General features: G+C 36.1%; 1 protein-coding gene across 1 annotated transcript in view; it reads left to right on the top strand.

The window, feature by feature from the left end:
• The first annotated feature begins 1,387 nt into the window (after window positions 1–1,387).
• Window positions 1,388–20,566, top strand: part of LOC128661303 (zinc finger protein 27-like) — a 108,031-nt gene continuing 88,852 nt past the window's right edge. The window contains exons 1-2 of the mRNA XM_053715574.1: window positions 1,388–1,505; window positions 2,058–3,430. Of these exons, the coding sequence (XP_053571549.1) occupies window positions 1,487–1,505; window positions 2,058–3,430 (1,392 nt within the window). The 5' untranslated portion in view covers window positions 1,388–1,486. The remainder of the gene's footprint in view (window positions 1,506–2,057; window positions 3,431–20,566) is intronic.

Below are 20,566 nucleotides of genomic sequence, written 5' to 3'. Positions count from 1 at the left end.
GTATCATAGGAGATTGTTACAATGTATGATAAATTGCGCCAAGAGATTTAATACCTAGATTTTGGAAAAAAGCGACAACACCCACCTTACAAATGTAAAGTGATCATGTTCTCTCTTTGGAAAAACTGCACTACTGCTTTCAAGGTAAAGCTGATTTTATCTTGGACATCATATTTATATGGGACCAGAAAACAACAATATAACCTAAAGTACCTTTGACACAAAACCTCCTTCTCATCTCCCCCACCTCCTCCCCTTCTTTAACTTATATCCTCTCCTACTTTTCCCCCTCTTTAGAAATATCCTTCATTTCTTTATGGTCACACGGCTACGCTGATTATAGTGCCTCTAATTTATGTTATCAAGAGTGACTGTAATTTGTATTTATATTTTACTTTGACTATATTCCACAAATGTTATGTGCTAATGTTATTCATTTTTGAAAAATTCAATAGAAACAATTTAATAAAAAAAAAAAAATAACTGTTTGCTGTTTGTAATTTATTTCCATTATCAAATTGTACACAGCCTTTTAAATTACCTGTTATGAGGCACTGGCTCCTACTTACATTATATATACATTATATATAACAGACGCATTATATAAAAATATGTGTCTGTTATTGGCTGATAGCTGTCACATGGTACAGGTGCAGAACTACATTTATCAGAAAACAATTTACTATGACTTTAAAAAGAGAAGTAGGTTTTATTGTATTGTATTTTTATTATGCATTTGTTGATTTTGTAATTCTATATGTTATGGTCCTTTTAAATGGACTGAATTTGCCAAAAGAACATATCTCATTATATTATCACTCCTTGTAAACAAAAAATCTTTTTTTTTTTTTTAACTCTATCCAAGATAACAATTGAAATGAACATTTTAGTGCCTATCTTGCAGTGTGATTTAAGACAATTCAGTATTGACCAAGAGAAGTTAAAGGACTGGGGGTCGAGCACATGACAAAATGTCTGACAGTGAGAATTAGTAGGAAGTACAATACCAATAATGCAGTATCCAATTTAATTTATATTTAAACAACGGATATTTAACATTTCTTTCAGGAGAAAATATTGTTTCATATAAATGATAGAAAACAAAGATTATAATATATTTGTAAAGTTATGATATGGCCCCACTTAAATAGATTTTCTACCATTATGTTGTATAGATCTGGGAAGAATAATATTTAAGGGGCAATTATAACACCCACAGAGCTCACTGCTAAATGCTTGTGCTGAATCAATAGCACATATGTAATAACCTAAACAGCTGATCTGTATCACATGAATTGTTATGTGTGCCTTTAATTATACCATACGTACAGTTAATCAGAACCATTATTTATTATTATTTGTCTAAACCATTTAATATACTTTTTACAGACATGACCAGAGCACTGAGAGATATCAGGTATTGATGTAACTGGAGTGAATAAGTGAACCTTCTTCCTGAGCACAGACATTGGAGCCTGTTATCAGCATGAACTCATATGTGTTAGGTGAGTAAAATAGATATTATACTGACTTTAATTACTAGGAAAATAGAATAGATCACTCACTAAACAAATATAAACTATTATATTTATATCTGCATCTTTTAAGAACATTTGTGTCAGTGACCATTATAAAGAAGGAGCAACATCCATTGGGCTGAGGAGGAGGGAAAAAATACTACTCCCCCCTCTGTCCTTTTAGACCGACCATGTCCAACAACTGCCTAACCTCACCCCCTGACCTGTTTCATTTCTCAGAACACCTGCAACTCCACCTTCCCCTGCCCTGACATCGCTCATGGAACACCCATAACTACACTTATGCCTACCTTGTTCCCATGTGTGAAACACCCACAACTCAGTAATTTAGTTTACTATGATGGAGTAATGTTTACATTCTATGTCATCCTTTTTCAATTTGTGAGTTAGAAGTAAATACATTTAAAAATACAAAACGGAAGGCATTTTTGAGTATAAAAAATGTTTTTTTATTGAGATGGATGCTATTATAAAGAATAAACAGTTTTATTTTAATTTATTCCATTTCTTTTTATGTAGACAAACACTTGAATAGTTCATATCCCTCCTTCACTACAGAAAGCATCAGAATGATACCACAAACTCCAATAGTCTTGGACACCAATGACTATTCACAAACATTGGGCATATCACAGCAGATATTTAGAGAAGATGGTGAATTGGCAGGAACTGGGCAGCAATCATTATGTACAGATAGTAATTTAGTCATCAAACAAGAGGACAACATTTATGCCTTATCTAGTGAAATTATTATCCCAGAGGATAAACCACACACATTTACTGAGTTTTCAAAACATATTAAAGAAGGGAAAAGTCTACAGTCTAACCAAATGATTCATACAAAGGAGAAACCTTTCAAATCTACAGAATGTGAGAAAAGCTTTAGATGGAAGTCTCATCTACTAGAACACCAGAAAATTCACACAGGTGAGAAACCACACACGTGTACTGAGTGCGGCAAATGTTTTACACGAATAGATAATCTGAAAACTCATGAAAGGATTCACACAGGAGAAAAACCTTTCACATGTACAGAGTGTGGAAAAAGTTTTACACGAAAGAGTGATCTGAAAAAGCATGAAAGGATTCACACAGGGGAAAAGCCGTTCACATGTACAGAGTGTGGAAAATGTTTTACAGAAAAGAGTAAACTGAAAACTCATGAAAGGATTCACACAGGAGAAAAGCCTTTCACATGTACAGAGTGTGGGAAAAGTTTTACAGAAAAAAGTCATCTGAAAACTCATGAAAGGATTCACACAGGAGAAAAGCCTTTCACATGTACAGTGTGTGGAAAACGTTTTATACAAAAGAGTGAACTGAAAAGTCATGAAAGGAGTCACACAGGAGAAAAGCCTTTCACATGTACAGAGTGTGGAAAATGTTTTACACGAAAGAGTGATCTGAAAAAGCATGAAATGAGTCACACAGGAGAAAAGCCTTTCACATGTACAGAGTGTGGAAAATGTTTTACAGAAAAGAGTAAACTGAAAACTCATGAAAGGATTCACACAGGAGAAAAGCCTTTCACATGTACAGAGTGTGGGAAAAGTTTTACAGAAAAAAGTCATCTGAAAATTCATGAAAGGATTCACACAGGAGAAAAGCCTTTCTCATGTACAGAGTGTGGAAAATGTTTTACAGAAAAACGTCATCTGAAAACTCATGAAAGGAGTCACACAGGAGAAAAGCCTTTCGCATGTACAGAGTGTGGAAAAAGTTTTACACAAATAATTAGTCTGAAAACTCATGAAAGGAGTCACACAGGAGAAAAGCCTTTTACATGTACAGAGTGTGGAAAACATTTTACATTAAAAAGTAATCTGAAAACTCATGAAAGGAGTCACACAGGAGAAAAGCCTTTCATGTGTACAGAGTGTGGAAAATGTTTTACACAAATGGATCATCTGAAAACTCACAAACGAATTCACAAGGGAAGAAAACTTTAACATGTTTGGAAAGTGGAAAAAATGTTTTTACTGAAATCAGGTATCACAAAACACTTAATATTTACTCACAAATAAACTTTATAAACACAGTGTACAAACCTTTTTTTACAATTATCCTAAAGATGACAAACTCTCTAAATAGAAGCATCAAAAAGGATCCTATTGTAAATAACACTTTCTAATCCCAGTTATAAAAGCCCCAGATTAGAAGTGATCTCCTGTTGTCCTTTGTTCCTCTATATATGTGCACCTCAGTTTCTCTCATATTAATGTGATAGAATACATATACCACACAGGAATATACAAATCTGTCCTCATACTGACCAGTTTACACAACCATTCACCACCAAAGCACCCCCAGTGTTGTTTATTAATACGCCAGTGTTAGGAGATGTACATTTGATTTACATAGGGGGGAGGAAATAATTACATTTACAGAATAAAGGAGTCTTTATATGAAGAGTGTTAGAGAATTATATAAACAAGAACATCCGTCTCAAATGATTGACATCTGGGAGATATATTTAATGTGCACATCATGTAGATAAACCTTTTCTTATAGCAATAGATTCTTAGCATTGTAAATGTTATATACCAGAGGAATTACTGATTTTATTTCATGAGACACAATATCAGTAACTGGTACATTTGTGATCATAATCAGTATAATATTAATGGCTACTATAACCTACATGTATACTGGGTATGTAATATGTGTGTCATGTGATCATAATCAGTTTAATTTAAATGGTTACTATAACCTACATGTACACTGGGTATGTAATATGTGTGTCATGTGATTATAATCAGTTTAATTGAAATAGCTACTATAACCTACATGTACACTGGGTATGTAATATGTGTGTCATGTGATCATAATCAGTTTAATTTAAATGGCTACTATAACCTACATGTATACTGGGTATGTAATATGTTTGTCATGTGATCATAATCAGTTTAATTTAAATGGCTACTATAACCTACATGTATACTGGGTATGTAATATGTGTGTCATGTTCTGTAACTTGATATTATGTCTGTTAGATGATTTCATGTTAGTTAGAAGCCACAAGAACTGATAATAGCACATACTGTATATATAAAGGGAACATTATATGTCTGATAAATCCCTTTGTATCAAGAGCACAAGTGTTAGGTATATTTATACCATTGTGTGCATATATCATGTAATGCTGCTGTTTACTATATAATGATATACAATGTTTTTTCATGCAAATAAAAAGTGATTGTAATCCAGACCAGTATTTTGTGTTTTTTGTATAAATAAAAAACCAATATCACAGAATAATTAGGAAAACATCATCAAAAACAGAAGCAAAATCTGACAGTGAAAGTTAAACGCTGATAATTCAATTAGAGCAGCAATTTTACCCAACTTTCCAATTCCCTTCTTTTATCTAATTTGCTTTGTTCTTTTGGTATCCTTTGTTATAGAGTTAACCTAAGAAGCTGATATTATATGAGCTTAGGGGCGTGCACGTGTATTTAGCACTCTGTGCAGCAGTGTCTGTAACTGTATAACTGCTATAAATGTTTATGCAAACTCTGCTGTCTGAAGATACATGCACGCTCCTGGGTTCACCTAGGATTACTCTTCAACAAAGGATACTAACAGAACTAAGCACAAATTATAATAGAAGTAAATTGGAAAGTTGTTTGAAATATCATGTTCTATCCAATCCATTTGTTTAATTTTGCCTTTTCTGTCCCTTTAACAGTACATAAAACAATATCAAATTAACCCTCAACCTACACCAACCCAGATTATTAATCACCAGCAAGACTTTTTATACACAGACATTTTATGTAACTTAAATCATACTTAAAGGGATAGAACATTACACTTTCATAATTCAGATAGAATGTGTAATTTTAATTTCACTTCTGTTATCATGTGTATGTACTACTGAGAGCTGACTGGTGGCTCTACACGTGCCTCTTGTCATTGGCTCACCAAATATGTTCAGCTAGCTCCCAGTAGTACATTGCTGCTCTATAGCTGACTTTCCAGGAGTTAAATACATAGTTATAAACAATCAGTGGTACAATAATAAACTGATCTAACATATTTAAAATATTTTTGCCCCTTTATATCCCTTTAATTAACAGCAGAGACAAATAATAACAATTATATCTAGGTAATCAATATCTTGTTAGATTTGTCACAATGTTATCTTCATTAAACAAGGATTCACAACAATATAGCACAAAGCTAGATCTGACTAAAGGGGCAGTAAACACCTTGAGACTGTAATATAAACTGACTAATTATTCCTAGGAAAACAACTTTACCGTATACTTTCATTGTCTAATAGTATTGTTATATCAGCTGTGTGCCGGGATATTATCTGTGTGTCACAGACGTACAGTGACTAATAATGCAATAAACACATAGAAATAACTTCACTGACTCACTAATTAATGTCTAATAGTATTGTTATATCAGCTGTGTGCTGGGATATTATCTGTGTGTCACAAACGTACAGTGACTAATAATGCAATAAACACATAGAAATAACTTAACTCACTATTTAATGTCTAATAGTATTGTTATCTCAGCTGTGTGCCGGGATATTATCTGTGTGTCACAAACGTACAGTGACTAATAATGCAATAAACACATAGAAATAACTACACTGACTCACTATTTAATGTCTAATAGTATTGTTATATCAGCTGTATGCCAGGATATTATCTGTGTGTCACAGACGTACAGTGACTAATAATGCAATAAACACACAGAAATAACTTCACTGACTCACTATTTAATGTCTAATAGTATTGTTATATCAGCTGTGTGCCGGGATTTTATCTGTGTGTCACAAACGCACAGTGACTAATAATACAATAAACACATAGAAATAACTTCACTGACTCACTATTTAATGTCTAATAGTATTGTTATATGAGCTGTGTGCTGGGATATTATCTGTGTGTCACAGACGTACAGTGACTAATAATGCAATAAACACATAGAAATAACTTCACTCACTCACTATTTAATGTCTAATAGTATTGTTATATCAGCTGTGTGCCGGGATATTATCTGTGTGTCACAGACGTACAGTGACTAATAATGCAATAAACACATAGAAATAACTGCACTGACTCACTATTTAATGTCTAATAGTATTGTTATATCAGCTGTGTGCTGGGATATTATCTGTGTGTCACAGATGTACAGTGACTAATAATGTAATAAACACATAGAAATAACTTCACTGACTCACTATTTAATGTCTAATAGTATTGTTATATCAGCTGTGTGCCAGGATATTATCTGTGTGTCACAAACGTACAGTGACTAATAATGCAATAAACACATAGAAATAACTTCACTGACTCACTATTTATTGTCTTATAGTATTGTTATATCAGCTGTGTGCCAGGATATTATCTGTGTGTCACAAACGTACAGTGACTAATAATGCAATAAACACATAGAAATAACTTCACTCACTATTTAATGTCTAATAGTATTGTTATATGAGCTGTGTGCTGGGATATTATCTGTGTGTCACAGACGTACAGTGACTAATAATGCAATAAACACATAGAAATAACGTCACTGACTCACTATTTAATGTCTAATAGTAGTGTTATATCAGCTGTGTGCTGGGATATTATCTGTGTGTCACAGACGTACAGTGACTAATAATGCAATAAACACATAGAAATAACTTCACTCACTCACTATTTAATGTCTAATAGTATTGTTATATCAGCTGTGTGCCGGGATATTATCTGTGTGTCACAGACGTACAGTGACTAATAATGCAATAAACACATAGAGATAACTTCACTCACTATTCCCTTTTGTCTCCGGTTGAATTATAGATCCGTAGGCATAAAGAGTGTCCCACTTGCTTGTGCTAGTAGTCACTACCGATCATGGCGAGTTTCCTGTGTAGCTTTAGGTTACCTCCGGCAGCTGCACGCCAACACTTCAGTGGTACAAAGGGTCCCCACTGTTACAGTGATTCCTCTATTCACTACATATAAATTGTAATAAACAAACAGCAGGGAACAGTCCTATGGATTAAGGCGGCTTTATTAGAAAGATGCAGCATTATCGTGACCTCTTATTGTGACTTCATCGAAGACGTCTGACAAAGCGCTTGATGAGCAAAACGCGTAAGAATTGTCCTGATAATGCTGCCTTTTTTCTAATAAAGTAGCTGTAATCCATAGGGTTGTTCTCTGTAATTTGCTTTATTATATTTACCTTCATTATTTATTTTTCCCCATTTTCCTGTAATTTAAGTCTCAGAATGTTGTATTTTTCAGTCCTGAAAACTAAAAGTGCACACAGCAGCATCACATATCTGCCCAGGAGTGGCTTCTTTTTTATCCAGTAGTTATGTCTTACTGTAAGGTATATAATGTCAAGTTGCTATGAATACTTTCCTTACCTTACCTACTTCATCTTTTCAGTCCATAGAAAAAGAGGTTTGGTATTACAATCACTATGTATACTATATCTGTAAGTGTTTGTTTAGATATAAATATTCTGTCTTATTAATAAATAATATTGTTAATTGAAGGATAAATACAAAGCATTTTTATATCTAATTTTGTATAAAAATATAGTGAAACAATCTCTAGTGGATTATAGGAATAATATTAAGTTCCCAAGAGCTAATACACAGGTATGGAGCACTTCAGTACAACAGATAACTGTGCCTATGTACAGCACGTGAGAGGGGAAATAAGGTTGTCAGATTTACATAGAAAAATCTAAGTCATTGTAAAACAAACAAACACTGAGGATGGACATTATGGTGCCGAATATCTAAAGGTCTCTGGGATGGAGAGATTATTTAAAGGGATAGTAAAGTACCAATTAAACTTTCATGATTCAGATAGGGCGTGTCATTTTAAACAACTTTCTACTTTAATTTTATTCATCAAATTTGCTTTGTTCTCTTGGAAATCTTAATTGAAAGCTGTACCTAGGTTGGCTCATATGCTAATTTCTAAGCCCTTGTAGGCCACCTCTTTTCTGAATGCATTGACAGTTTTTCACAGCTAGAGGGTGTTAGTTCATGTGTTTCATATAAATAACATTGTGCTCATGCACGTGGAGTTATTTAATAGTCAGCACTAATTGCCTGAAATGCAAGTTGTCAAAATAGCTGAGATATGGAGGCAGCCTGCAGAAGCTTAGATACAAGGTAATTACAGAGGTAAAAAGTATATTTCTATAACAGATAAGGAGGCAGCCTGCAGAAGCTTAGATACAGGGTAATTACAGAGGTAAAAAGTATATTTCTATAACAGATAAGGAGGCAGCCTGCAGAAGCTTAGATACAGGGTAATTACAGAGGTAAAAAGTATATTTCTATAACAGATAAGGAGGCAGCCTGCAGAAGCTTAGATACAGGGTAATTACAGAGGTAAAAAGTATATTTCTATAACAGATAAGGAGGCAGCCTGCAGAAGCTTAGATACAGGGTAATTACAGAGGTAAAAAGTATATTTCTATAACAGATAAGGAGGCAGCCTGCAGAAGCTTAGATACAAGGTAATTACAGAGGTAAAAAGTATATTTCTATAACAGATAAGGAGGCAGCCTGCAGAAGCTTAGATACAGGGTAATTACAGAGGTAAAAAGTATATTTCTATAACAGATAAGGAGGCAGTCTGCAGAAGCTTAGATACAGGGTAATTACAGAGGTAAAAAGTATATTTCTATAACAGATAAGGAGGCAGCCTGCAGAAGATTAGATACAGGGTAATTACAGAGGTAAAAAGTATATTTCTATAACAGATAAGGAGGCAGTCTACAGAAGATTAGATACAAGGTAATAACAGAGGTAAAAAGTATATTTCTATAACAGATAAGGAGGCAGCCTGCAGAAGCTTAGATACAGGGTAATTACAGAGGTAAAAAGTATATTTCTATAACAGATAAGGAGGCAGCCTGCAGAAGCTTAGATACAAGGTAATTACAGAGGTAAAAAGTATATTTCTATAACTGTGTTGGTTGTGCAAAACTGGGGAATGGTAAATAAAGGGATTATCTATCTTTTTAAACAATAAACATTTTGAGTGTTTACTGTCCCTTTAAGGATCCTCGCCAGTTCTACTATTTCCCTGGGGGATTTCTATAAAGCTGCTTTTTACCCTGAGAACAGAGTCTCGCTAAGGGGTGTATACTGCACTTTCATATGGGGAGGAGATAAATAAATTATAAACTGCAAAACTAAATTAATCATTTATAAACGAATTATTGAACCTTTCACACACAAATACAAAGGAAAAAAAATTGTATTGTTAATGTGCATCTAAAAATCATAACAAAATTGTTCAGCAAAAAGCGTATTTTATCAAAAACGTACAACTTGTATGTAAATTACACGGGAATGAATCATATTAACTATGCACAGCGTGAATCATAATTTAAGTACATGGGATCTGCAAAAAAACACATCACAATTTGTACTTATAAATACAAAGCATAATTGTTGTGGTTTTGTTTGGAAAATAACCTGAACATGGGCGTTCCATGGGCGTGTGACATTTTCTCTCAAATCCCAACGTAATTATCTAAACATTTCCATCCTTCAGTTCTCACTGTTTTTCTCACAACTATAAAGGTGGCTAGGTTGTGACAAAATACTGAACATACTTAACCCTTTGGCTGCTAAGCCATTTCCCACTTGGGTGCAAAGCTGGATTTGAGCTTTTTATTTGTTTTACTTTTTTTAAAATATATTTATTTTACTTTTTAACTTTTTTTTTCAGATCCCCAAGACTTATACCATTGTAAAGGTTAAGTGATTACCTTTCCAACGGTGGGTCTTGGGAGTCTGTAGCTGATTAGATGCCTGAGATACAGGCTTCTAAGCAGCATGCCCCCATTTCCCTATATTGTCCATTTTTAATTTTAAATAAAGTTGCGCAGTGACGTCATCACGTCATTGCGCCTGATGTCACCACATGAATCGTGAAGCCCCTTGCGATGCCTCTCACTATTCAGGCCAGATCACCGGGGTGGGAGTAGGTGGGAGCCACCAGATTGCTCTCAAGGTGGGTGAGTGCTTGCGACGGCTCTGAGCCATCATCAGCACCTGACTGGGACAATTTGCGACGGCTCGGAGCCGTCGTTCGCACTCAAAGGTTTAATACACTAATAGAAAGACACCTGAATATAAAAATATAGGTGTTTGTAAGATGCGCATCTTAAATAAAAAATAAGAGGCCCCAATGCTAATTAGTAAGAAGAGACACATTACATAGGGTTTTACTGGCTTTACAAAATAAAATCCATTGCAAATAATATGAAACCGTGACAATAAGCTGGTTATCTTGTGCCACTAAAAACCCAATAATACACATGGGACTCTTTATCTCTGCTATTCCAGTACATACAGAGATACTTTACCTTTAGCTTTTATTAGCAGTATTTACATGTTTTTGTCTCTTTTGTGACTGCGTTATTTTTTACTTTAATCTTACAGTTCTTGCGCTCACAGCTCACTTTATGTTATGTTTTTTACAGTTTAAATTTTAAATCACACTTTCAAATAATAAAAATTATGCACAAATTCAATATGATCGTCTAAAGAATCTTTTATGGTTGCAACCAATTGTTTTGAAGGTTTAAACAAATTCATTTTGCAGAAATGAATATCAGATAAGTGAAATAGCTGTATTTAGCCATATTAGTCAGACTTCAGAAATAGTAATTATTTGTCATGTTTTACAATAACTGTAACTGCTGCTGCCATGAAACACAATAATACACATTTTTTTTTTAACATTTTTATTGAATTTTGTGTTAACACAACAACAATAAGACAAAAGCAAAACTGTTTTCCTAGAAAGGAAAAGTTATACATCTCATGTTTCAAAGCAGAGTGCTCAAAAGTCCTTTCCAGAGTGCCTCAGGCTAATAGTCTTTTCACAATAACGCTGTGTCCTTGGGAGGCTCAGAGTCTCTAAGTTAGGGTGCATAGCATATGAGCTTTCCCATCTATTAACAAAAAGAGGACATCTAGAATCTATTTCTCATTGAGTTTGTGCTGGAAGCTTAACATGAACATGTACACAGGTGAAGGTTTGTCATTTGCCTTGCAGAATATAGGTTAGTTAGAAAGAGTAAAGAAAAGGAATAGAAAGAAAACTAAGAACGGTTATAGACAATAAAGTTCTGTTTCTATTTGGTTACTTGTGTTATTTCTTAAGCATATTATATACATTATTCACTGTATTTGAAAGATTCCCATAAAAACATCATGTCAAGGTAAAAAGATAGCTGACCTAGTTTTAGGTAATATAACCTCTCCAGCAATAAGTTTTTGTTGACTAAGTCTACCCATTCTGATACGGTAAGTGCAAGTGTCGACTTCCATTCGCTCTGTATTATCTGGTTAGCTGCATTTAGCATGATGTGAAATAAGTGTTTACTTATTTTACAAGCGATTGTGATAGGTTGATTTAACATAACTATTTCTGGGCTAGGTGATATTTGTGTGTTTAGAATTTTATTAATGTTCATGAAGATGATGGACCAGTATGATTTGATATGCTCGTATTCCCACCAAATGTTGTAGGGATGTCCCTCCTGGATACAGCCCCTCCAACACGAACCCGGGGACTTTTTGTATATGTATTTAATTCTAGCTGGTGTTAGGTACCACCTCATCATTAATTTAATGTTGGTTTCTTTTGCTTGGGCCAAATGTCCTGAGTGTGACAGATTAGAGAATCTGTGGGACTATGTCTTTGCACATGTATTCGTGTTTAGCTCATTATCCCATCTTTTTGCGTAGGAGGGGAGATCCGGGAAGGTGTTTGTTAAGGTGAGTTTATATAACTTGGAAATCACTCCTTTTATTTCCTCTTTAGACACGCATAGCTGTTCAAAAACCGTGAGAGGACGGGTTAGGTCCTTTCTAAATTTATGTGATATTATATAATGTCTCATTTGGTGGATACGAAACAAAGATGAGAGGAAAGGGTGTTAAGTCAAGCTGGGGTTTGGTTTTAGTATTTTTAGCATCGTCCAACAGGAGATACATAGGGAGGAATTGTAGGGAATCCGTGTAGGAGTCATATTCCGGGAGGTTGCCAGGCTTAAATTCCGGATTGTTTAATAATGTGATAAGGGGTGAGTATCTGGAGGAAATTTTGTTTGGCGTTTTACAGATTTGTTTCCAATCCAACCAAGTTTCGTTGGAGATTGAAAAAGAGGAAATGGGGTGTCTGCCGAAGAAGGCAGGATTCCAGCTGACAATATTTAGGTTGTGTGTAGTGGCCTGCGTCTCCAAATATAGTCGTTTATGATCTTTTGCAGAATATCTAGGTCTTTTTGGATACCTGGGATAGGGACTGTCTGAAGAATGTATAGAACTTTTGGGAGTAGGGTCATTTTTGTTGTTTGTATTCTACCTAGCCAAGATATACTTTTTGGAAGCCAGTGAGATGTTAGAGTCTGCAGCTCTGTGATTAAACTACCATAATTATACATGCATAGATCTGCCTTATCTGGGGTAATGTGAATGCCAAGGTATTTTAAGTATTTTGTTTGTTGCTTGAGGGGGCATGTTGATTTTAAGATGCTAAGGGCTTGGACTGGCAAATTTATGGGCAGATATTCCGATTTGGTCATGTTTACTAAAAAGTTTGATATAGTTCCAAATTGTGCTAATTCAGTGGTTATCTGTTGTTGACATAATGAAGGGTTTGTGAGTGTCAGGAGAATGTCGTCTGCAAATATGGCTAGTTTATGTGTTTGGTTTGCAATAGTTATCCCTTGAATTTGATTGTTTAGTCTTATTTTGATGGCCAATGGTTCTAGGGACAGGATAAAAAGAAGCGGGGAAAGGGGGCAGCCCTGTCTAGAACTGTTTCGGATTTCAAATGGCTCTGAGAGAGTGCCATTGATCTTTACCTGTGCTGGGGGGTTTGAATAGAGAGCAAAACATTTTTGGATAAAGGAGTCAGGGATATGAAAATGTTGTAATGTCGAGAGTAAGTATGTCCAATCTAGTCGGTCAAAAGCCTTTTCGGCGTCGGTTGGTAGGAAAATAGTCGGGGTCTTGTTTTGTGTGACATATTCCAGCAAATTGAGGACTTTGACCGTGTTATCTTTTGCTTCTCTATGTGGGACAAAGCCCACTTGGTCTTGGTGAACTATGGACGGCAGAATTTGATTGAGGTGGGAGGCTAAAATTTTTGCATAAAGTTTGAGATCAACATTCAATAATGAAATTGGCCTAAAGTTCACCGGTGTGTCCGGGGGTTTGCCAGGCTTAGCTTTGACCGAGATGTTGGCTTGCATCATAGTGTCAGGGAATGGGAATTTTTCTGGAATAGAATTAAACAGGGATGTTAAGTGTGGTAATAAAAGTGAAGCAAAGGTTTTATAATATAAACCCGTAAAGCCATCAGGTCCTGGAGCTTTATTTTGTTTTAGATGTTTTATTGCCTCTAATATTTCAGAGGGTTGAATAGGGCGGTCCAGGAGATTACATTGATCAGAATTTAGTTTTGGGATTGGTAGGTTATCCAGGTATTGGTTACAGTAGAATGCATGGTTTTGAGGGTTTCTATGTGGGAATAGATTATAAAGTTTGTGATAGAACCTCTTGAACTCTCTGGCTATAGATTTAGTGTCTTCTAAGTGTTTGCCATCTGAAGATTTGATGGAGTGGATATAAGTTTTCTGTTGTTGCTTTTTTAATGCTCTGGCTAAAAGTTTTCCTGACTTATTTCCCTCCCTGTAGAAGTTTTGTTGGAGGTAAAGAAGTTGCCTTTGTGATTTAATATGTAATATGGAGTGCATTTTTTCTCTTTTAATTTTGAGTTGCTCTAGAATAGTATTATCAGAGGGATTGGATTTGTGTTCGAAATCTAGGTTAGCGATATCTGTAGCTAGAAGATTTATCTCCTCCCGACTTTTCCTTTTGATTTGGGGGGCAGCTTTAATGAACTCGCAGCTTATAGTGCTTTTGTGGGCTTCCCAAAGGGTGGCCGCGTTAATTTCTGGGTTGGCATTTAAGGAGAAATATGAGGTTATATGTTGTGAAAATAATTCTCTCTGCGCTGGGTCTAACAATAGTGAGTCTTCCAATCTCCACGGGAAAGCTTGGAGAGGGGCTGTTGGCCATCTTATGGTGCATGCAACTAAGGAATGATCTGACCAGGTTGTGTGATTTATATATGAGTGTTTGGTGTGGGATAGGACTAGATGGTCCACTAGGATGTAATCTAGCCTAGAATAGTTGCGATTGGGATGTGAAAAGAAGGTAAAGTCTAGTTTTTGGGGGTTGAAGTACCTCCAGGTATCATGTAGCCCAAGAAGTTTGAATTTTTGCCAAATATTATTAAGGTTTGGGGTTTTAGCTCTAGTGTTGGGATTTGAGCAGTCAATTGTGGGGTCAAGTGGGAAGTTTAAATCTCCTGACATGATTAGGGATCCCTTAGCTTCTTTAAGAATTAAATCCGTTACTGAGGTTATGAATTTATCCTGATGTGAATTTGGGGCGTAAATATTCATTAAAGTTACTGGTTTGCCATATAGAAGGCCATTTAAACATATATATCTGCCTTCTTTGTCACAGATAATGTGTGTCTTAGTGAAGGGAATGGATTTGTGGATTAGGATGCTAACCATTAATTTTTTTGTTTGGGTTGGTGCTGTGGAAGTGTTGGGGTTAATGTGTGGAGAAGTATTTGGGAATATTTTTCCCTTTAAAATGGGTTTCCTGGAGCATTAGGATGTGTCCTCCCCTTTTGGTCTAAGATGGCCATTCTTCTCTTGTTAGGGCAGTTAAGGCCTTTGGTGTTTTGTATGAAAATAGTGAGGTTTTGTGGCGCACAGTTATCCATTATGGGAAATAGGTGTTGGTGGAGCTAATGAAGAATAACACATTCTGCATTTTGATACAAGCACAATTGACAATAAATGCTTAAATAGAAGAGAAAAAAGAAAGGGAAAAGGAAAAAAAGACAGAGAAGAAAAATAATAAAACACATTATTTTTGACAAGTGTTTAAACAACATATTCCTAACGTTAAGGAGATAATCTCCCAACTAAGTGAGAACAAGGAATAAAAGTCAACATCAGTTAACAATTAACCTTTTAACCTATAAAGCTCCATATCAGCAACTCTGTGAGCTTTGAGACCTATTGTGTAAGGGATTACTGGTGGTACTTGCAAGTAAAGGTCCCTTCACATAGGGGCCTAGATGGTGTATAACAGGACTTGAAAGAACTGGTTTGTCATTACCCCTTTTTATCTAGTGGCTGAGGTGAAGGATGTGAAGGCTTTCGTATCCTCTTTTGGGGGACCTGTCTCCATTCCCTACTTTGTGGCAGGGGGGTTGATTTACTTGGACCTGGGGGTTCTTCTTGAAGTGTAGTGTTTTCTTCCATTTGGGGGGTTGGGATGTCTAAATCTTTACAGATATTTGGTATATCCTTGGTGGAAGCGCAGGTGATGCGTCTTCCCCTCCAGAGGATCAACAGATGAAAAGGAAACCCCCATCTGTAAGGGATATTTACCTTCCTCAGCAACATTGTAAGTGGTTTGAGTTCCCTTCGTTTTGTAAGAGTCCTCTGTGAAAGGTCAGCAAACATTTGTATTTCTGTGTTTTCATATTTAATGGGCTGTTGTTCCCTAGGTAATCTCATTAGCTCTTCTTTTTCTTGAAAATTAGTAATACGGACTATAACATCCCTTGGGGCTTGTCCAGCCAGAGGTTTAGGACGCAGAGCCCTGTGGGCTCTATCCAAGCTAATTTTGGAAGAGAATTTCCTCTTTTTTTCAACGCACTAAAAAAGTCTTGAAGATATTGTTCGATGTCTGATGGTGGAATAGCTTCAGGGATTCCCCTCCTAATATTGTGACGTCTGCTGCGGTTTTCGACATCGTCTATCTTATCCTCAAGTTCATTGATAGTTGCATCTTGTTTATGAATGGTATTATGGAGGTCAGAAATAGCTTCCGCGTGTAAAGCTTGGGTGTTTTCAAGCTATTCGACTGTGTGACCTATATCTGAGATATCCTTTTTGAGATCCGATATTTCATCTTTGATACACTGTTTGACCTGAGAGATAAGGGAGGAAAAGTCTTTTTTTGATGGAATTGAATTAAAGAGAGCTGTGGGAATAGTGATATTTTCAGGTGTGTGGTCACTTTCAGAATCCGATAAACTTTGATTAGACCTTTGGTCTGGCGGAGCTTCTTCTATGGGAGCAATTGCTTTGGCATCTAATGTCTTGAAAAAGTTATTTACAGAGTGAGTAGGAGTTTTCAAATGTTTTGCATTCTTGCTGGGTTTGCTGCCCTTTTTTGGATACATTGCTATAATTATCTAAAGAGATCAGGCCTCTCTGTGACCACTGTAGCTTTAAGAGTGAGGTGTAGTTACTGTTGCCTTGTATGAGAGTCCTTTAATCTTTGCTAATGCTGATATCGGTTGTTAAAGATAAAACTGCAGCTCTTGTTTACATTGTTCAGTGTAAAGTGGCTTATGGAGGAAAGGGTGTATTTACATTATTGCAACTTTAAAGCCTTGAAAATGTTTGCTTGCAAAATATCACCATGTTTTAGGCAGGTTGAATATGAAGCAGACAGCTTAAGATATTTATGGGGTTAACACTATGCAAGGTGATCGATATATATCCCTTTGCTGCTGACTTCTGCATTAATGCTGTAGTATGCTTAATTTATATGTCCCCTCTCTTGCCCTCCTGTAGGATTTCCTCCTCTGCTGCGTTGCTGTACCAGAGCTTGGTATTACAAGTGCGCATTCAACTCTAGCGCAGGCTGCGGCCTATCATGGAGCGTTCTTCATGCTGTGTCTCGCTCCGGTTTTGGAGATTAGGTGATTTTACGGGCCTTATGGTGTCTCTCTCTTCAATCACCCCACACTGGCGATGACCCGTGGGTCCAGTATGAGGAATTCAGCCCTCAGAAAAGTCCGGTGTAAGGTGGGCCTGAGCGCATAGTATGCGCAGTATAGAGAGGTGAATCCTCTGTAACGGGTGAAGCAGGTCCCTTGAATCTAGGCAAGTTCAAAGTAGCTCACATTCCCAGCAATTCAGAGCTTCAAAGTGCATGGTGGCTATTGCCAGTTACGTTCGCACTTAGATAGGGCACAGGAGCTCAGTTAGACAGCAGCCATCTCCTAGGCTGGCTAGCCCCGCCCCCTTTTTTATTTTATTTTAACATTTTTATTGAGGGTAAAGACAAAACAATACAAGGTTGCCACATGCAAAACCCCTTAATCAGTAAAAAACAAATGACAGCAATTAACAGGATTGCATTGTAACATTCTCTTTTAGAGAGCGTGAACTATAAACTACAATTTAGCTTCTAGACATAACAAAGGCACAATGGACTAAGGAGTATTCCAGTGCTGTAATGCTGCATGTCTGGCAAAGGAAAACATAAGGCACAGCTCAGTTTCTTTCATATAGGTGGCGAGAGTCCATGATTTGTTACACATGGGATATAAATTCCTACCAGGAGGAGGCAAAGTTTCCCAAACCTCAAAGCCTATAAATACCCCACCCACCTTACTCATATCCCAGTTTAAACTTTGCCTCCTTTGGAGGTAAAGTATGATGTGCTTCAGTGATAGGTGCTTCAGTGTATATTGAAGTCTGTTTTTTCCTCAGAGTGCAGTATTTGCCAGAAGGAAGTAAGGAGAGTATTGCCTAAGGTTATCATGTTTCTACCTCTGTGTATACCGTATTGCCTAAGGTTATCATGTTTCTACCTCTGTATATACCGTATTGCCTAGAGTTATCATGTTTCTACCTCTGTATATACTGTATTGCCTAAGGTTATCATGTTTCTACCTCTGTATATACCGTATTGCCTAAGGTTATCATGTTTCTACCTCTGTATATACCGTATTGCCTAAGGTTATCATGTTTCTACCTCTGTATATACCGTATTGCCTAAGGTTATCATGTTTCTACCTCTGTATATACCGTATTGCCTAAGGTTATCATGTTTCTACCTCTGTATATACCGTATTGCCTAAGGTTATCATGTTTCTACCTCTGTATATACCCTATTGCCTAAGGTTATCATGTTTCTACCTCTGTATATACCGTATTGCCTAAGGTTATCATGTTTCTACCTCTGTATATACCGTATTGCCTAAGGTTATCATGTTTCTACCTCTGTATATACTGTATTGCCTAAGGTTATCATGTTTCTACCTCTGTATATACCGTATTGCCTAAGGTTATTATGTTTCTACCTCTGTATATACCGTATTGCCTAAGGTTATCATGTTTCTACTTCTGTATATACCGTATTGCCTAAGGTTATCATGTTTCTACCTCTGTATATACCGTATTGCCTAAGGTTATCGGGTTTCTACCTCTGTATATACCGTATTGCCTAAGGTTATCATGTTTCTACCTCTGTATATACCGTATTGCCTAAGGTTATCATGTTTCTACCTCTGTATATACCGTATTGCCTAAGGTTATCATGTTTCTACCTCTGTATATACCGTATTGCCTAAGGTTATTATGTTTCTACCTCTGTATATACCGTATTGCCTAAGGTTATCATGTTTCTACCTCTGTATATACCGTATTGCCTAAGGTTATCATGTTTCTACCTCTGTATATACCGTATTGCCTAAGGTTATTATGTTTCTACCTCTGTATATACCGTATTGCCTAAGGTTATCATGTTTCTACCTCTGTATATACTGTATTGCCTAAGGTTATCATGTTTCTACCTCTGTATATACCGTATTGCCTAAGGTTATCATGTTTCTACCTCTGTATATACCGTATTGCCTAAGGTTATCATGTTTCTACCTCTGTATATACCGTATTGCCTAAGGTTATCATGTTTCTACCTCTGTATATACTGTATTGCCTAAGGTTATCATGTTTCTACCTCTGTATATACCGTATTGCCTAAGGTTATCATGTTTCTACCTCTGTATATACCGTATTGCCTAAGGTTATCATGTTTCTACCTCTGTATATACCGTATTGCCTAAGGTTATCATGTTTCTACCTCTGTATATACCGTATTGCCTAAGGTTATCATGTTTCTACCTCTGTATATACCGTATTGCCTAAAGTTATCATGTTTCTACCTCTGTATATACCGTATTGCCTAAGGTTATCATGTTTCTACCTCTGTATATACCGTATTGCCTAAGGTTATGACGTTTCTACCTCTGTATATACCGTATTGCCTAAAGTTATCATGTTTCTACCTCTGTATATACCGTATTGCCTAAGGTTATCATGTTTCTACCTCTGTATATACCTTAATGTGGCTTTTCTGTTAATCGGTTACAGAGATTCATCTCCTATCTCCCGTTACAGTTTTAAACTTACTCTCATATATATTTATTCCTCTGCTGATAATTTCCTGCACTGGTTTTGCCTGTCTGCGTTCAGTGGACAAGTGTCTACCAGCATGTTTCCAGCTACCTGCCATGCCATCTTCCTCTAAGACCAGACCTTTTGTCTCAAGGTGCCTTCTTTCATCTAGATCTAAAATCTCTGAACTTAATGGTGTGGAGATTGAACGCCTAGTTCTAAGTCACAGAAGTTTTTCTGACTCTGTGATTAATAATGATTCAAGCAAGAAAACCTGTATCCAGGAAAATTTATTATAAGGTTTGGAAAACTTATATTTCCTGGTGTTTCAATCATAATTTTTTCTTGCCATTCATTTAGAATTCTTAGAAATCTTCAGTTTCTTCAAGATGGTTTAGATAAAAATGCATCTGCCAGTACCTTGAAAGGACAAATATCTGCACCTTCTGTAATGTTTCACAGAAAGATTGCTAATCTTCCAGATATTCACTGTTTTGTTCACGCTTTGTCCAGAATAAAGCCTGTTATTAAAGGGACAGTAAAGTCAAAACTAAACTCTTATGATTCAGATAGGGCATGCAATTTTAAACAACTTTCCAATTTACTTTTATCATCAAATTTGCTTTGTTCCCTTGGTGGTATTTTTGAAAAGCTAAACCTAACTAGGCTCAAACTGATTTCTAAACAGTTGAAAACCGCCTCCTAGCTCAGAGCATTTTGAAAGTTTTTCACAGTTA

Source organism: Bombina bombina, chromosome 5 (assembly GCF_027579735.1).
Source record: "Bombina bombina isolate aBomBom1 chromosome 5, aBomBom1.pri, whole genome shotgun sequence".
Taxonomy (NCBI): domain Eukaryota; kingdom Metazoa; phylum Chordata; class Amphibia; order Anura; family Bombinatoridae; genus Bombina; species Bombina bombina.
This window is presented reverse-complemented; position numbering and strand designations above follow the sequence as displayed.